Source organism: Pleurodeles waltl, chromosome 4_1 (assembly GCF_031143425.1).
Source record: "Pleurodeles waltl isolate 20211129_DDA chromosome 4_1, aPleWal1.hap1.20221129, whole genome shotgun sequence".
NCBI classification, from domain to species: domain Eukaryota; kingdom Metazoa; phylum Chordata; class Amphibia; order Caudata; family Salamandridae; genus Pleurodeles; species Pleurodeles waltl.
Window position 1 is genome coordinate 767,830,171 of NC_090442.1, and position 14,848 is coordinate 767,845,018.

At 56.2% G+C, this 14,848-nt stretch overlaps 1 protein-coding gene across 6 annotated transcripts in view; it reads right to left on the reverse strand.

The window, feature by feature from the left end:
• FLNC (filamin C) overlaps positions 1-14,176 on the reverse strand; it is a 183,230-nt gene extending 169,054 nt beyond the window's left edge. For all 6 annotated transcript variants that reach the window (XM_069229398.1, XM_069229400.1, XM_069229397.1 and 3 more), the window contains exon 1: positions 13,677-14,176. In XM_069229398.1, coding sequence (XP_069085499.1) covers positions 13,677-14,043 — 367 coding nt within the window. In that variant the 5' untranslated portion in view covers positions 14,044-14,176. The remainder of the gene's footprint in view (positions 1-13,676) is intronic.
• Positions 14,177-14,848: the final 672 nt, after the last annotated feature.

Sequence of the window (14,848 nt, forward strand, 5' to 3'; positions counted from 1 at the left end):
TCCTCATAGTATTTTCCACAGCCCTACTTGATCAGTTGAAGACCCTCAAAGTTCTTTCCACAGTCCTGCTTGCTCATTCTCTGGCCCTGAGAGTACTTTCCACAGTCCTGCTTGACCAGTCGCTGCCCCTGAGTGTGCTTTTCACATTCCTCCTTGCTCAGTGGCTGGCCCTGGGAGTATTTGCCACCGTCCTGCTTGCTCAGTCGTTGACCCTCGAAGTACTTCATCAGTCCCTGGCCCTAAGGGTACTTTCCCTGTGAGCACTCCTGCTTCATGCTAGCTTTCAACTTTCCTGCTTGCTCAGTCACTGGCCCTGAGAGTATTTTCCACAGTCCTGCTTGCTCAGTTGTTGACCCTCGAAGTACTTTCCACAGCCCTGTTTCAACAGTCTCTGGTCCTGAGAGTACTCTCCACAGCTCTGCTTGATCAGTCGCTGACCCTCATAGTATTTTCCACAGCCCTACTTGATCAGTCGATGACCCTCGAAGTATTTTACACAGCTCTGCTTGATCAGTTGCTGACCATCAAAGTAGTTTCTAAAGCTCTAGTGATCAGTCCCTGACCCGGAGGGTACTTTCTACAGCCCTGCTTGATCAGTTGCTGTCCCTGAGAGTACTTTCCACATTCCTGCTTGCTCAGTTGCTGGCCCCGAGAGTATTTTCTTCAGTCGTGCTTGCTCAGTCGCTGACCCTCAAAGTACTTTCCACAGCCCTGCTTGATCAGTCGCTGGCCCTGAGAGTACTTTCCACAGCCCTGCTAGAACAGTCGCTAGCCCTGAGAAAACTTTCCACAATCCTGCCTGCTCAGTCCTGGCCCTGAGAGCACATTCCACAGCCCTGCTAGAGCAGTCGCTGACTCTGAGGGTACCCTGCACACTCCTGCTTGCTCAGTCACTGGCCGTGAGAGAGTACTTTCCACAGCCTGGCTTGCTCAGTCGCTGACCCCGAGAGTACTTTCACTGGCCTTTACAGTACTTTACGCACGCTTCCAGCACTCTCTCTCAAAGCGTAGTCCACAGAGTACCTTACCCCCCAGGCCCCGCGTGCTGTCTCACGGGCCATCAGAACACCTTACGGCCCTGCCCCTGGCTCTCGTTGGCACAGGCACATTCACTAGCGCCAAGACTCTCCGCCAGCAGACTTGCTGTGGAGTGACACACTCTCAGCTGGGCTCTGACAGGTGCGGCTCCCTCTATAAATAGGCTTTAATCAGCGGCGGAGGCCGCGGCCACACAGCCCCGGGGCCCAGGGGGCTTGGAGTGGGGTGGAGGGGTGGAGAGGTGGGAGGCTGTCAGTGGAGGGAGCCGGGAGGGGTACCAATGAGCGAAGGATCCGGAAGGCTGAAGGGCAATGGGAGCAGCCAGTCACGGATATTTTTTCGTTTCTTTTTTAAGCAAAAATATAAACGGCCAGTACAGTGGAGTAACTCAGAATGATAGGCCCCTGTATAAAAATGTGAGGAGGGCCCCCTGCGTCTCCTATACCTCACAGATTGGCATTGGGCCTGGGGCTAAATGGGGACCCACAGAAAGACTGAGGCCTACCCGCGCCGCTTCGGCCGCAGGAGCCTGTGTTAGGCCCTTCGGCCAGCAATGAAGTGGGTGTTTTGAGCACAGAGTTTGTTTTTAAAGGGGTGGGTCGTCAGCACTTCTGCAAGCAGAATGAAACCCTTCGGTTCAGTGTGAATCCTTCACTGAGGGCCAGTAGGTACAAATCAGGCGCAGACTCATAGGAGAGAGCGCAGACACAAATCCCAGTTGTGCATCCTAAATACACAATTTCCAGCCTTGTATAAAATTATGGCTCGCGATTTCTTACACTAACCTTCAGAACTCAAAATGTACACAACTGAGGAGTTAACGCTGTTAGCACGGTCACTGCAGTGCCTAGTGCGATTCCTGCCTCTCTCCCTAAGGCAGAGATCTTCAAACTGGGGGGCGGGCCCCACTAGGGGGGCCTCAAGTGATCCCAGGTTGGGGGCACCAGACTCTCGCCAATAGAAGCATTAATACAGATAACAAGCCTTTGTTTTAAGCAGAAGCATGCTATTGCATTTTTAAAAAGGCAACAGTACTTAACTGCAATGTTTAACTAGGTCTAGATATATTTAAACATTGCCATCTTTATGAAATAATTGTGAAAAAAATCTGAGGGGGGCCCCAATGATTTTTATTTTTCAACTGGGGGGCGCGGCATTAAAAAGTTTGGAGACCACTGCTGAAGGCCATCTCTCCCTGTTCAAGGGGGAGGACCGGAGAGGGTTGCTCTGGTGGTGCAGGCGAGGGTCCACGCCCCCCACCTTTTGCCCCCCACAAAGAGTGTCTGTCAGGCTGAACAAAGGTCAGCCTGACAGACACTCTTCATGTTCAGGTCAGGCAGCCAGGAGCAGACATGTGCGATTTGCAGACTCCTGGCTGCCTGAGCTGAACTTTGCTGGGCTGGAAAGATCACAGCTCCTATGGGCGTGACCTCCTCGGCTCAGCAAAGGTGCCTCGAGGCCCTCCCCTGGGTGACAAGGAAAGCATCACCCATTGACTTCGACCTGGGCGCTTCAGTTTAAGCCCGGAAGTGCCCAGGGCGAGTGTCAATCAGTGACACTTCGTCACAGAGTGGGGTGGGGTCAGCAGTCTCACTGACCCCATCCCACTCTGTGACGAGGCTGGGACTGCTGCCTTCCCTCATTGGCTGACCTTCCCTACCCTCCTGGGACTTGGATGCCGAAGGTAAGTGTGTGTGTGTATGTGTGTGATGTTTCAAATTGAATGTTTGGTGCGTGTGTGCATGTTTGAATGGTATGAATGTTGTTAATGGATGTGCGTGCGTGTGTGAAAGAATGAGTGTGTGATATTTTAAAATGAATGTTTGGTGCGTGTGTGCATGTTTGAATGGTAAGAGTGTTGTTAATGGATGTGCGTGCATGCGTGTCTGTGTGTGAAAGAATGAGTGTGTGTGCCCCGCCCGCCCTCCTCCCTCCTAAAGCTGCCGGCCGCTACTGTCACAGTGAAGCGGACTGCACTAGTGATGAGTAACAGATGAGAAGGGCCGCAGAAGAGGTGAATATAAGGATTGGGGCTGCACTAGCTCTGATGGTCGCCATCATCCACAAGAACACCATCCGCATCACGACCAACTCTGATGACACCTTCACCTCCGCCGAACACCTCCACTTCCAGATACACACCAACCCCAAGACCACGCTCAGAGGCACCCTCATCTACAGACCACCGGGACCACGCACACAGTTCAGCGAAGACATCACAGACTTCGTCAGCCCCCACGCCATCAATTCCACCGACTACATCCTCCTGGGGGACCTCAACTTCCACCTGGAGGACGACAAGGACCGCAACACCACTGCTCTACTGGACAACCTGGCCAACCTCGGACTCAAGCAACTGGTAACCACCCCTACACACCACGCCGGCCACACGCTTGACCCAGTCTTCTCATCCAGCAAATATGTCACCTTCAGCCACTCCACCAATCTCCAGTGGACTGACCACAGCTGCGTCCACTTCAGCTTCAGTAAAACGACGACCCACCACCACCCCCAACAAACCCCCCGCAGGAGCTGGAACAAGATCACCGGCGACCAGCTCACCACCTTCCTCAGCCAGAACCCCCCCACCAGCTCAACGGACCCCAACAAAGCCGCCAACAACCTCACACAGTGGATCACCAACTGCGCAGACGCCCTCGCACCACTGAAGAAGAACCCCCCCAGCAGACGCAGCAGCAAGAAAGCCTCCTGGTTCACCGACGAGCTCATCACCTCCAAGAAGAACTGCCGCTCCCTGGAGAACACCTGGCGCACCAACCAGACCACAGACAACATGACGGCCCTCAAACACGCCACCCGCAAACACCACCAACTGATCCGCGCCACAAAGAAGACAGCCTTCAAGGAACGACTGGACAACAACACCCACAACAGCAAGGAACTCTTCAGCATCGTCAAAGAGCTCTCCAACCCCGACGCCGGAAACAATGACATCACTCCCTCGCAAGACCTCTGCGACTCCCTCGCAGCCTTCTTCCACGACAAGATCGCCAACATTCACAACAGCTTCGGCCCACCAACCACAAACCCCACCACCGAACCGATGCCCCCCACCGCCACCCTCCGCACCTGGACCCCAGTCAGCACCGAAGACACAACACGCACAATGAACACCATCCACTCCGGATCCCCTACGGACCCCTGCCCACACCACATCTTCAACACGGCTGACCACATCATCGCACCCCACCTCCGTGACATCGTCAACGCCTCCTTCAACACCGCCACCTTCCCGGAGTGCTGGAAACACGCCGAGATCAGTGCCCTGCTGAAGAAACCAACTGCAGACCCCTCCGACCTCAAGAACTACCGCCCCATCTCGCTCCTCCCGTTTCCTGCCAAAGTCATCGAGAAGACCGTCAACAGACAGCTAGCTGCCTTCCTCGAGACCAACGGATCCCTCGACCACTCGCAATCCGGCTTCCGAGCCAACCACAGCACGGAGACCGCCCTCATCGCAGCCACAGACGACATCAGATCCCTAATGGACAATGGGGAAACTGCGGCCCTCATCCTCCTGGACCTCTCCGCAGCGTTCGACACTGTCTGCCACCGCACCCTGGTACAGCGCCTGAACAACACCGGCATCCAGGGGAAGGCCCTGGAGTGGATCGCCTCATTCCTCGCCGGAAGAACCCAGAGAGTCCGCCTCCCCCCGTTCCGGTCAGCGGCCACCGAAGTCATCTGCGGAGTTCCACAAGGGTCATCGCTCAGCCCCACCCTCTTCAACGTCTATATGAGCCCCCTCGCAACCATCGCACGTCAACACAACCTCAAGATCATCACCTACGCCGACGACACCCAGCTGATCCTCTCCCTCACCAGCGACCCGGACGCCGCCAGAGCCAGCCTACACGAAGGGATGAAAGACGTCGCCGAATGGATGAAGAACAGCCGCCTGAAACTGAACTCAGACAAGACGGAGGTCCTCATCCTGGGATCATCACCATCCGCCTGGGACGACTCCTGGTGGCCCCCCGCCCTGGGAGCCACCCCCAAGCCAACGGACCACGCTCGCAACCTAGGCTTCATCCTGGACTCCTCCCTCTCGATGACCAGACAAGTCAACGCCGTCTCATCTTCATGCTTCAACACCCTGCGCATGCTTCGAAAGATCTTCCGGTGGATCCCCACCGAGACCAGGAAGACGGTCACCCAGGCCCTCGTCACCAGTCGGCTGGACTACGGGAACGCCCTCTACGCCGGCACCGCCGCCAAACTCCAGAAGAAACTCCAACGGATCCAGAACGCCTCAGCACGACTCATCCTGGACATCCCCCGACACAGCCACATCTCCGAACACCTGAGAGACCTGCACTGGCTCCCCGTCAACAAAAGAATCACGTTCCGACTCCTCACCCACGCACACAAGGCCCTCCACGACCTGGGCCCCAAGTTCCTCAACAGCCGCCTGACCTTCCACAAGCCCACCCGCCAGCTCCGCTCCGCCAGCCTCGCTCTCGCCACCGTCCCCCGCATCCGCAGAGCCACCGCCGGAGGAAGATCCTTCTCCTACCTGGCAGCCAAGACATGGAACTCCCTCCCCATCCACCTCCGGACAACGCAAGACCATCTCGCCTTCAGGAAGCAACTCAAGACCTGGCTGTTCGAGCAGTAGCGTTTCCCCCCCCCCCCAGCGCCTTGAGACCCTCCGGGTGAGCAGTGCGCTATACAAATGCCTTTGATTGATTGATTGATGGTGAGATTGATGGAAGAAGTACTAGTGACAAAGTTGAAAATGAAGACTGCTACAATAGTGAAGGTGATAAGATAGAGGGGAGGACTTGTGATGAAGGTAAGGATCAAGGGAGCTGCGACAGTGGTAAATGTGAGAAGAGTAGAGCAGCCCTACTGGCGAAAATGAGACTGAGCAGGGCTGCACTGGCGGAGATGGTGAGGTTGGTCGGGGGTGCACGAGTAGAGAAGGTGAGGTTGAGCAGTGGTGCATGAGTGGAGAAGGTGAGGTTGGGCGGGGTACACAAGTGGAGAAGGTGAGGTTGGGCAGGGTGCACTAGCGGAGAAGGTGAGGTTGGGCAGGGGTGCACTAGCGGAGAAGGTGAGGTTGAGCAGGGGTGCACTAGCGGAGAAGGTGAAGGTGAAGTTGGGCAGGGTGCACTAGCGGAGAAGGTGAGGTTGGGCAGGGGTGCACTGGCGGAGAAGGTGAGGTTGGGCAGGGTGCACTAGTGGAGAAGGTGAAGTTGAGCAGGGGTGGACTAGTGGAAAAGGTGAGGTTGGGCAGAGTGCACTAGTGGAAAAGGTGAGGTTGAGCAGGGGTGCACTAGCGGAGAAGGTGAAGGTGAGGTTGGTCAGGGTGCACTAGCGGAGAAGGTGAGGTTGGGCAGGGTGCACTAGCGGAGAAGGTGAGGTTGGGAAGGGGTGCACTGGTGGAGAAGGTTAAGGTGAGGTTGGGCAGGCTGCACTATCGAAGAAGGTGAGGTTGGGCAGGGGTGCACTGGCGGAGAAGGTTAGGTTGGGCAGGGTGCACTAGCAGAGAAGGTGAGGTTGGGCAGGGTGCACTAGCGGAGAAGGTGAGGTTGAGCAGGGGTGCACTGGCGGTGAAGGTGAGGTCGGGCAAGGTGCACTAGCGGAGAAGGTGAGGTTGGGCAGGGGTGCACTAGCAGAGAAGGTGAGGTTGGGCAGGGTGCACTAGCGGAGAAGGTGAGGTTGAGCAGGGGTGCACTAGCGGAGAAGGTTAAGGTGAGGTTGGGCAGGGTGCACTATCGGAGAAGGTGAGGTTGGGCAGGGGTGCACTGGCGGAGAAGGTGAGGTTGGGCAGGGTGCACTAGCGGAGAAGGTGAGGTTGGGCAGGGTGCACTAGCGGAGAAGGTGAGGGAGAGGTTGGGCAGGGGGCACTAGCGGAGAAGGTGAGGTTGAGCAGGGGTGCACTAGCGGAGAAGGTTAAGGTGAGGTTGGGCAGGGTGCACTAGCGGAGAAGGTGAGGTTGAGCAGGGGTGCACTGGCGGAGAAGGTGAAGGTGAGGTTGGGCAAGGTGCACTAGCGGAGAAGGTGAGGTTGGGCAGGGTTGCACTAGCAGAGAAGGTGAGGTTGGGCAGGGTGCACTAGTGGAGAAGGTGAAGTTGAGCAGGGGTGCACTAGCGGAGAAGGTGAGGTTGGGCAGGGTGCACTAGCGGAGAAGGTGAGGTTGAGCAGAGGTGCACTAGCGGAGAAGGTGAGGTTGGGCAGGGTGCACTAGCGCAGAAGGTGAGGTTGAGCAGGGGTGCACTGGCGGAGAAGGTGAGGTTGGGCAGGGTGCACTAGTGGAGAAGGTGAAGTTGAGCAGGGGTGGACTAGTGGAGAAGGTGAGGTTGGGCAGAGTGCACTAGTGGAGAAGGTGAGGTTGAGAAGGGGTGCACTAGCGGAGAAGGTGAAGGTGAGGTTGGGCAGGGTGCACTAGCGGAGAAGGTGAGGTTGGGCAGGGTGCACTAGCGGAGAAGGTGAGGTTGAGCAGGGGTGCACTAGCGGAGAAGGTGAAGGTGAAGTTGGGCAGGGTGCACTAGCGGAGAAGGTGAGGTTGGGTAGGGGTGCACTGGCGGAGAAGGTGAGGTTGGGCAGGGTGCACTAGTGGAGAAGGTGAAGTTGAGCAGGGGTGGACTAGTGGAAAAGGTGAGGTTGGGCAGAGTGCACTAGTGGAAAAGGTGAGGTTGAGCAGGGGTGCACTAGCGGAGAAGGTGAAGGTGAGGTTGGTCAGGGTGCACTAGCGGAGAAGGTGAGGTTGGGCAGGGTGCACTAGCGGAGAAGGTGAGGTTGGGAAGGGGTGCACTGGCGGAGAAGGTTAAGGTGAGGTTGGGCAGGCTGCACTATCGAAGAAGGTGAGGTTGGGCAGGGGTGCACTGGCGGAGAAGGTGAGGTTGAGCAGGGGTGCACTGGCGGTGAAGGTGAGGTCGGGCAAGGTGCACTAGCGGAGAAGGTGAGGTTGGGCAGGGGTGCACTAGCAGAGAAGGTGAGGTTGGGCAGGGTGCACTAGCGGAGAAGGTGAGGTTGAGCAGGGGTGCACTAGCGGAGAAGGTTAAGGTGAGGTTGGGCAGGGTGCACTATCGGAGAAGGTGAGGTTGGGCAGGGGTGCACTGGCGGAGAAGGTGAGGTTGGGCAGGGTGCACTAGCGGAGAAGGTGAGGTTGGGCAGGGTGCACTAGCGGAGAAGGTGAGGGAGAGGTTGGGCAGGGGGCACTAGCGGAGAAGGTGAGGTTGAGCAGGGGTGCACTAGCGGAGAAGGTTAAGGTGAGGTTGGGCAGGGTGCACTAGCGGAGAAGGTGAGGTTGAGCAGGGGTGCACTGGCGGAGAAGGTGAAGGTGAGGTTGGGCAAGGTGCACTAGCGGAGAAGGTGATGTTGGGCAGGGTTGCACTAGCAGAGAAGGTGAGGTTGGGCAGGGTGCACTAGTGGAGAAGGTGAAGTTGAGCAGGGGTGCACTAGCGGAGAAGGTGAGGTTGGGCAGGGTGCACTAGCGGAGAAGGTGAGGTTGAGCAGAGGTGCACTAGCGGAGAAGGTGAGGTTGGGCAGGGTGCACTAGCGCAGAAGGTGAGGTTGAGCAGGGGTGCACTGGCGGAGAAGGTGAGGTTGGGCAGGGTGCACTAGTGGAGAAGGTGAAGTTGAGCAGGGGTGGACTAGTGGAGAAGGTGAGGTTGGGCAGAGTGCACTAGTGGAGAAGGTGAGGTTGAGAAGGGGTGCACTAGCGGAGAAGGTGAAGGTGAGGTTGGGCAGGGTGCACTAGCGGAGAAGGTGAGGTTGGGCAGGGTGCACTAGCGGAGAAGGTGAGGTTGGGCAGGGTGCACTAGCGGAGAAGGGGAGGTTGAGCAGGGGTGCACTAGGAGAGAAGGTTAAGGTGAGGTTGGGCAGGGTGCACTATCAGAGAAGGCGAGGTTGGGCAGGGGTGCACTGGCGGAGAAGGTGAGGTTGGGTAGGGTGCACTAGCGGAGAAGGTGAGGTTGGGCAGGGTGGACTAGCGGAGAAGGTGAGGTTGAGCAGCGATGCACTGGCGGAGAAGATGAAGGTGAGGTTGGGCAAGGTGCACTAGCGGAGAAGGTGAGGTTGGGCAGGGGTGCACTGGCGGAGAAGGTGAGTTTGGGCAGGGTGCACTAGCGGAGAAGGTGAGGTTGGGAAGGGGTGCACTGGCGGAGAAGGTGAGGTTGGGCAGGGTGCACTAGCGGAGAAGGTGAGGTTGGGCAGGGTGCACTAGCGGAGAAGGTGAAGTTGAGCAGGGGTGCAATAGCGGAGAAAGTGAAGGAGAGGTTGGGCAGGGTGCACTAGTGGAGAAGGGGAGGTTGAGCAGGGGTGCACTAGCGGAGAAGGTGAAGGTGAGGTTGGGCAGGGTGCACTATCGGAGAAGGTGAGGTTGGGCAGGGGTGCACTGGCGGAGAAGGTGAGGTTGGGCAGAGTGCACTAGCGGAGAAGGTGAGGTTGGGCAGGGTGCACTAGCGGAGAAGGTGAAGGAGAGGTTGGGCAGGGTGCACTAGCGGAGAAGGTGAGGTTGAGCAGTGGTGCACTAGCGGAGAATGTTAAGGTGAGGTTGGGCAGGGTGCACTATCGGAGAAGGTGAGGTTGGGCAGGGGTGCACTGGTGGAGAAGGTGAGGTTGGGCAGGGTGCACTAGCGGAGAAGATGAGGTTGGGCAAGGTGCACTAGCGGAGAAGGTTAGGTTGAGCAGGACTGTACGAGCGCAGAAGGAGAGGTTGCTGAAAGTTGCATTGGGGCGAAGGCGAGGATGCTCAGAGCTGCACGAGCGGTGAGGGGAAGGCTAAAGAGTGGTCCACCACTGGTGACAGGCTGGGCAAGGAGGACCACACTAGAGTGAAGATAAGGAGTGCTGAAGGTGAGGATGTGGTTCTGTTAAGGACGAGTGGCGCTGTCCTAAAGTGAAAATGAGGATGAAGAGGGCTACACTGGTCCTGAAGAAGAGGAATAGCAGTGTTGTACCAGTGATGAAGAAGAGGACAGGGCTTTGGTGCGGTGTTATGAGGATGAAGAAGATGTGCAGATTACAGTCCAAGGTTTGCTCTGCCACTGCAATGCTGAGGTCGTCCTAGCCAGTGTGCAGCCACTCTCGGGACACAGGCTCATGCTCCAGTGCATGTGTGACCGTGGCCCTGCGCCTGTATGGCTGCGTGAGCCTCAGCCACTACCCATCACCTTTGCTAAAGCTGTCTAGGCCAGTGCAGCTCTCCTGTCCCTGCCACTGCCCGCCCAGATCTTCATTCAGAAACCCATTGCAAGACGGTGACTGCCACCGGCATCGAGAGCATCTTAGCTAGAAAAGCAAGCATTTGAACTGGACTTTTCTTGCCACACAAACTGAAAATAAAAAGTAAAACAGGTGACATAAGCAAGCCCATTCAAAGTGCTACCGTGAGCGTGAAGGGGACACACAAAAGGAAAAAGAAGTTCGCTTTCAATCAAAGTTATCGGCAAACATGCAATTATCCAGGTAACACGGTCGATGGCCAAGGCGGTAGCAAAACTGCCCTAAGGTGGGACAAAGCAGTTACCAACAAAACGAAAGGATTTTTGAAAGACAAGCCCACGAACGAGTGACAATGATGAGCGTGCAGTGGGCGTGATTAAAGCCCAGATACATACGAACACGTCGGAAAAGCAGCAAGAAATATTCAGCTCTAGAATCATTCTTTGCCAACCACAGCACCAGTTACAAAATCAATGTATGTTTGTGCTGTGCAAACACTCACATATGTGCCTTTTTATTGTGAACATGTGAAATACATCCATGTGCACCAGTGGCCTATGTCTCAGGGTTCACTCCGAGGTCTATGTCTCAGGGTTTAGGGAGGCAACAAAAGTTATGAGTCGAAATGCTTGAGCCAACAGCCTTAAAACCCGGTATTCCTCTGTGGAACATCCCATTTCACTGCTTTAGGTTCACCTGCGCCATACATGAGAAAAGTAACCACTGTTAGATCAATACTGACCTCTCTACAAAGATTGAGTTCAGCCCAAAGAGCTGGGCCGTGTCTTCTTCAAGCAATCCCCAAACATAAGGCCAGATAGCACTGGTTCATAGTAAACATCTTAAAACAACTAACTTCAACAAGGAACACGATATTACATGAACAGCAAATTCACGCTAATAGTGAAAACTATATAATAATTGTGGCATGATTAAGATGTAATCTTTCACCCTCTCCACTCACAAGGCGCCGCAGCCACCCCACCCGTTTGCTTCAGCCTTGCTGGGCCTCACCCCGAGGCAGTGCTTTAAATGGGCCGGTACTGTCCGGTACTGAGTACCGGCACTTTTTTATTTTGAGAGGGAGAGTACCGGCACATCTCAGGAAAAACGTAATACTTTTAATTGGAGAGTACCGGCACTTCTAGGAAACAAGCAGGTACTCTGCCACAGAGTACCTGCACTTTAATTTTTCCATTTCAAGCACTGCCCCGAGGTGAAGGCGCTCTTTGACATTTCTGTCTTTTCAACCCGTTTTGTGCGGGCCATGCCCTCCTTCTGCAAAACAACTGAGATCTGTGACTGACTGGTGCTTCCAATCCAGCCCCTACACACCACCCTACCAGCTTCGACATCAAGTCCAGCTCAGCTCAAACCAACTGCAGAGGGGGTGAGCGCTGGCAGTGTCAGCTGAGGAGGCCGACCCAGCAGACTACATCCAGGCAACAGGGAGTTGCAAAGTATGGTAATCAGGCTCAAAGTGTGGACCTCTCGCTCTCCTCACTGGATCGGAGCAAATCTTACACAGTTCCACAGCTTTTCACTCGTAATAAACCAGAGCCACTATGACACCGATCGCCTAGAAGCGCCAGAAATACCCGAAACTCATTCAGTATACTTGAAGAAGCTCAGTGCTTGGGCGCCTGAGGGTTTAGGCGCTACACAGATATCAAAAAGTAAACACAAATACCTGTGCGGGGGTGGGGTGAGGGGGCTAATATGACTCTCGTCAATCTGTGAGATTTAAAGTGGGTTCCGCTGTAGAAGATGGGAAACGAGGAGCAGGATTCGGGGGTTGGGGCGGGGTAAAAGCATGCGTGTAGTCTGCCAACTGCAGTTCACGGCAGCTGGCGCTGGCAAAGAGGGAGGGGGCGGAGAGCTTCAAACAAGGCCTGAAACTTTTCCCAGCACTGATGAAAGGGCAGCAGCTCCAGCTCCTTGTTCCAGAGAGGGGGCCTTGAAGGGAGCAGAGGGGGCTGAGAGTAATGGAGTCAGGTGCTGGGGTTCTTCAAGAAGCAAAGGTGGATTAAAGCGAGGGGGGGGGGGGGAAGAACCAGCTGATTGGCTCCGAGGAGGGGCTTGGGAAGGAAAAAAGGAGAGAGCGAAAGAATGAGCTCATAGAGCGGCAGGGGTGACAGGGCCGAGGGAAGGCACGGTAGCTGTAGGACTTCTAGAAGGAAGGGAGGGCCGCGTTCAGGGAGAGGAGAGAGAGGGTCACAGGGTTGTAACGAGGTGCACAGGGGTCCAGATGCACCTGTCCAGGCACTCTACCACGGCGTGCTTTCCAGGGCCGCGCCCAGGCTCCAGGACAAGGGCGTTCCAGAGGAGCGTTTCCCTCGCGGCGGACCCCGGGCCCACAGAGACGGCCGGCTCGCGCTGCCTGTCTACACTATCCCTGTAACTCGGGATATTGGGTAGCACGGATTTCGAGGACTCCGCCTGGAATGCGCAGTACCTGGGATATACACTAGAGCTTTAAATGGTTCAGTACCGGCACTTTTTTTTCAGAGGGAGAGTACCTTTACTTTTTGGGGAAAGCGTATTACTTTTAATTGGAGAGTACCAGCACTTCTCAGAAGCAAGCAGGTACTCTGGTACAGACTACCCGCACTTCTATTTTTCCATTGCAAGCACTGTGTACACCTACTGAAGCAGGGGGTTGGCGGGTGTGTGTTTATCTCTCTATATATATTCACACACATAGGTTGGTAGACAGCTTGGAGGCCGTGCACACTGTGAGGGGCCCTGTAAGTCCAGTGCTTGCATTGTGTCACGCCCGCCAGACAGGCTCAGTGGAAAAGTAATTTGGCCACCCTGCACTAAAGCTACCAAACAAATCATGTACCTGACCGCTCCATGACCCACCCCCCTACATAAGGGATATGTCCTTTATTGCCTTGGTTGGTTGGCCTCAGCTGGACAGCCCGCATTTGTCCGGCTCATAGACCAGTTAGAACGCAGACCCTTCTAGGCCACGCCCCTTCCACATCCAGAAAGACTACCTTTCCTATTTACTCCCTTATGCTAGAGAAACTCATATTCCTCCTAAGATAGCAGACCAAGTGCACCTCCCTTAGTCAGGAAGCGCCATCCACCGGGGTCACCTTAGTGCTATCTTCCATTCAAACATCTCCCTCCCCCAAATCCCTCACGCCTGGACCACGGGCTCGCCTATTAACACAAGTTTTAGATGCTCTCGGTCCCTCCTCCGTTTGCGGGTGTCTCTCTTTCCCTCCAGGCCAGTCCCCTCAGATTCACCTATACCAGGTAGATGTGCCCCCATCCTCCTCTCCCAGGCCAGCCCCCCTCTCCCAGGCCCTCAGCTGAGTTCACCTGTAGGGGCTGATGTGCCCCAGTCCCTTCTCCCCAGTTCAGACACACCCATGGACACCAGTTACAAGCGCCCCCTGCCTCCCCCCGTCCAGCCCAGCTCCCCGGCTCACCTATGGACACCAGCTTGATGTGCTCCCGGTCCAGGAACTCGAGGGCCACGGAGACGTTCTCCAGCTTCATCTGCCGGAAGTTGGGCCGCTGGTGGTACTTGCGGTACATCTTCTTCTGGCTCAGCACCTCCAGCAGCGCGATGAGCTTCAGGCCGTCGGCCAGGTCGCGCTGCAGGTCCCCGATGCGCTTGTGCATGCACTTGAGGTGCTCGTTGCACCAGCGGGTGAAGGTGTTCTGCTGGATCTTCTTCCAGGGCGCGTCCTCGGCCAGGTCCTTCTCGGTGGCCGGCATCTCGTCCGCCTCCTCCTCGGGGTACAGCAGCTGCGGGGACGCCGCCGGGTCCGAGTAGAAGCTGTTGTTGCTCATGGCGACGGGGCGGGGGGCTCGGGCCTCTTTATACCAGGGGCGATCGGGGATCGGAGAGGGAGGGCTTCAATTTAGCACGGTGCGAGCGGGGCCAGGCCCTGCGGATGGGCTGAGCTCAGAGCACCGAGGTCCGGGTTGCGAGGAGCGCCGTCCCTTCCGCTGCCTTCCTTTCTTTGCTTCTTCTTCTACACTTGGGTTCTCTCTCTCTTTAACTTATTCCACTTTCTCTGTTCTTTTCCTTCTTCTTTGGCTGTATTCACTTTTTCTCGTTTTCCTTGCCCCGCATCCGAATAGGTTATTGCAATCACCTCAAATACAAACTCCAAAGGTTCCTATAAACTCCTGTGTTCTCCTTTGAGAGAAGTTGGCAACGGATGGTCGAAGAGCGTGGGCCGGCTCTCCTCCCTCCCTGGCGGGGTGCCTCCTAGTCCTTGCTTGCCCCTTACTCTGCGCTCCGTCGGCTTCTCCACGGAGGACTCTCCTCTGTACCTTTCAGAGCAGAAAAGTTTCCAGCCCCGCCAGAAGGTGGGTTGGTAGCGGCTAGAGGTCACTCGGAAGCGGGCTCGGGATTCACGGCAGTGAAAGGGGGACCGGGAAGCTGCAGATCCAGGATCACAAGGAGGGGTGAGGAAGCCCCGAGAGGCAGCGGGGGAGTCTGAGCGCTGACACGGGACGGGGAGCTCTGCCCTGGGGTGTACCGCACACGCTGGTGCATTGAAGTGAGCGGCGGTGCAGGAGGTGGTTTTTAAGAAAGCTGCTGAGCTGGTCGCCCCCTCCCGCCCCCACGTCAGAGCCATGGCGTCCC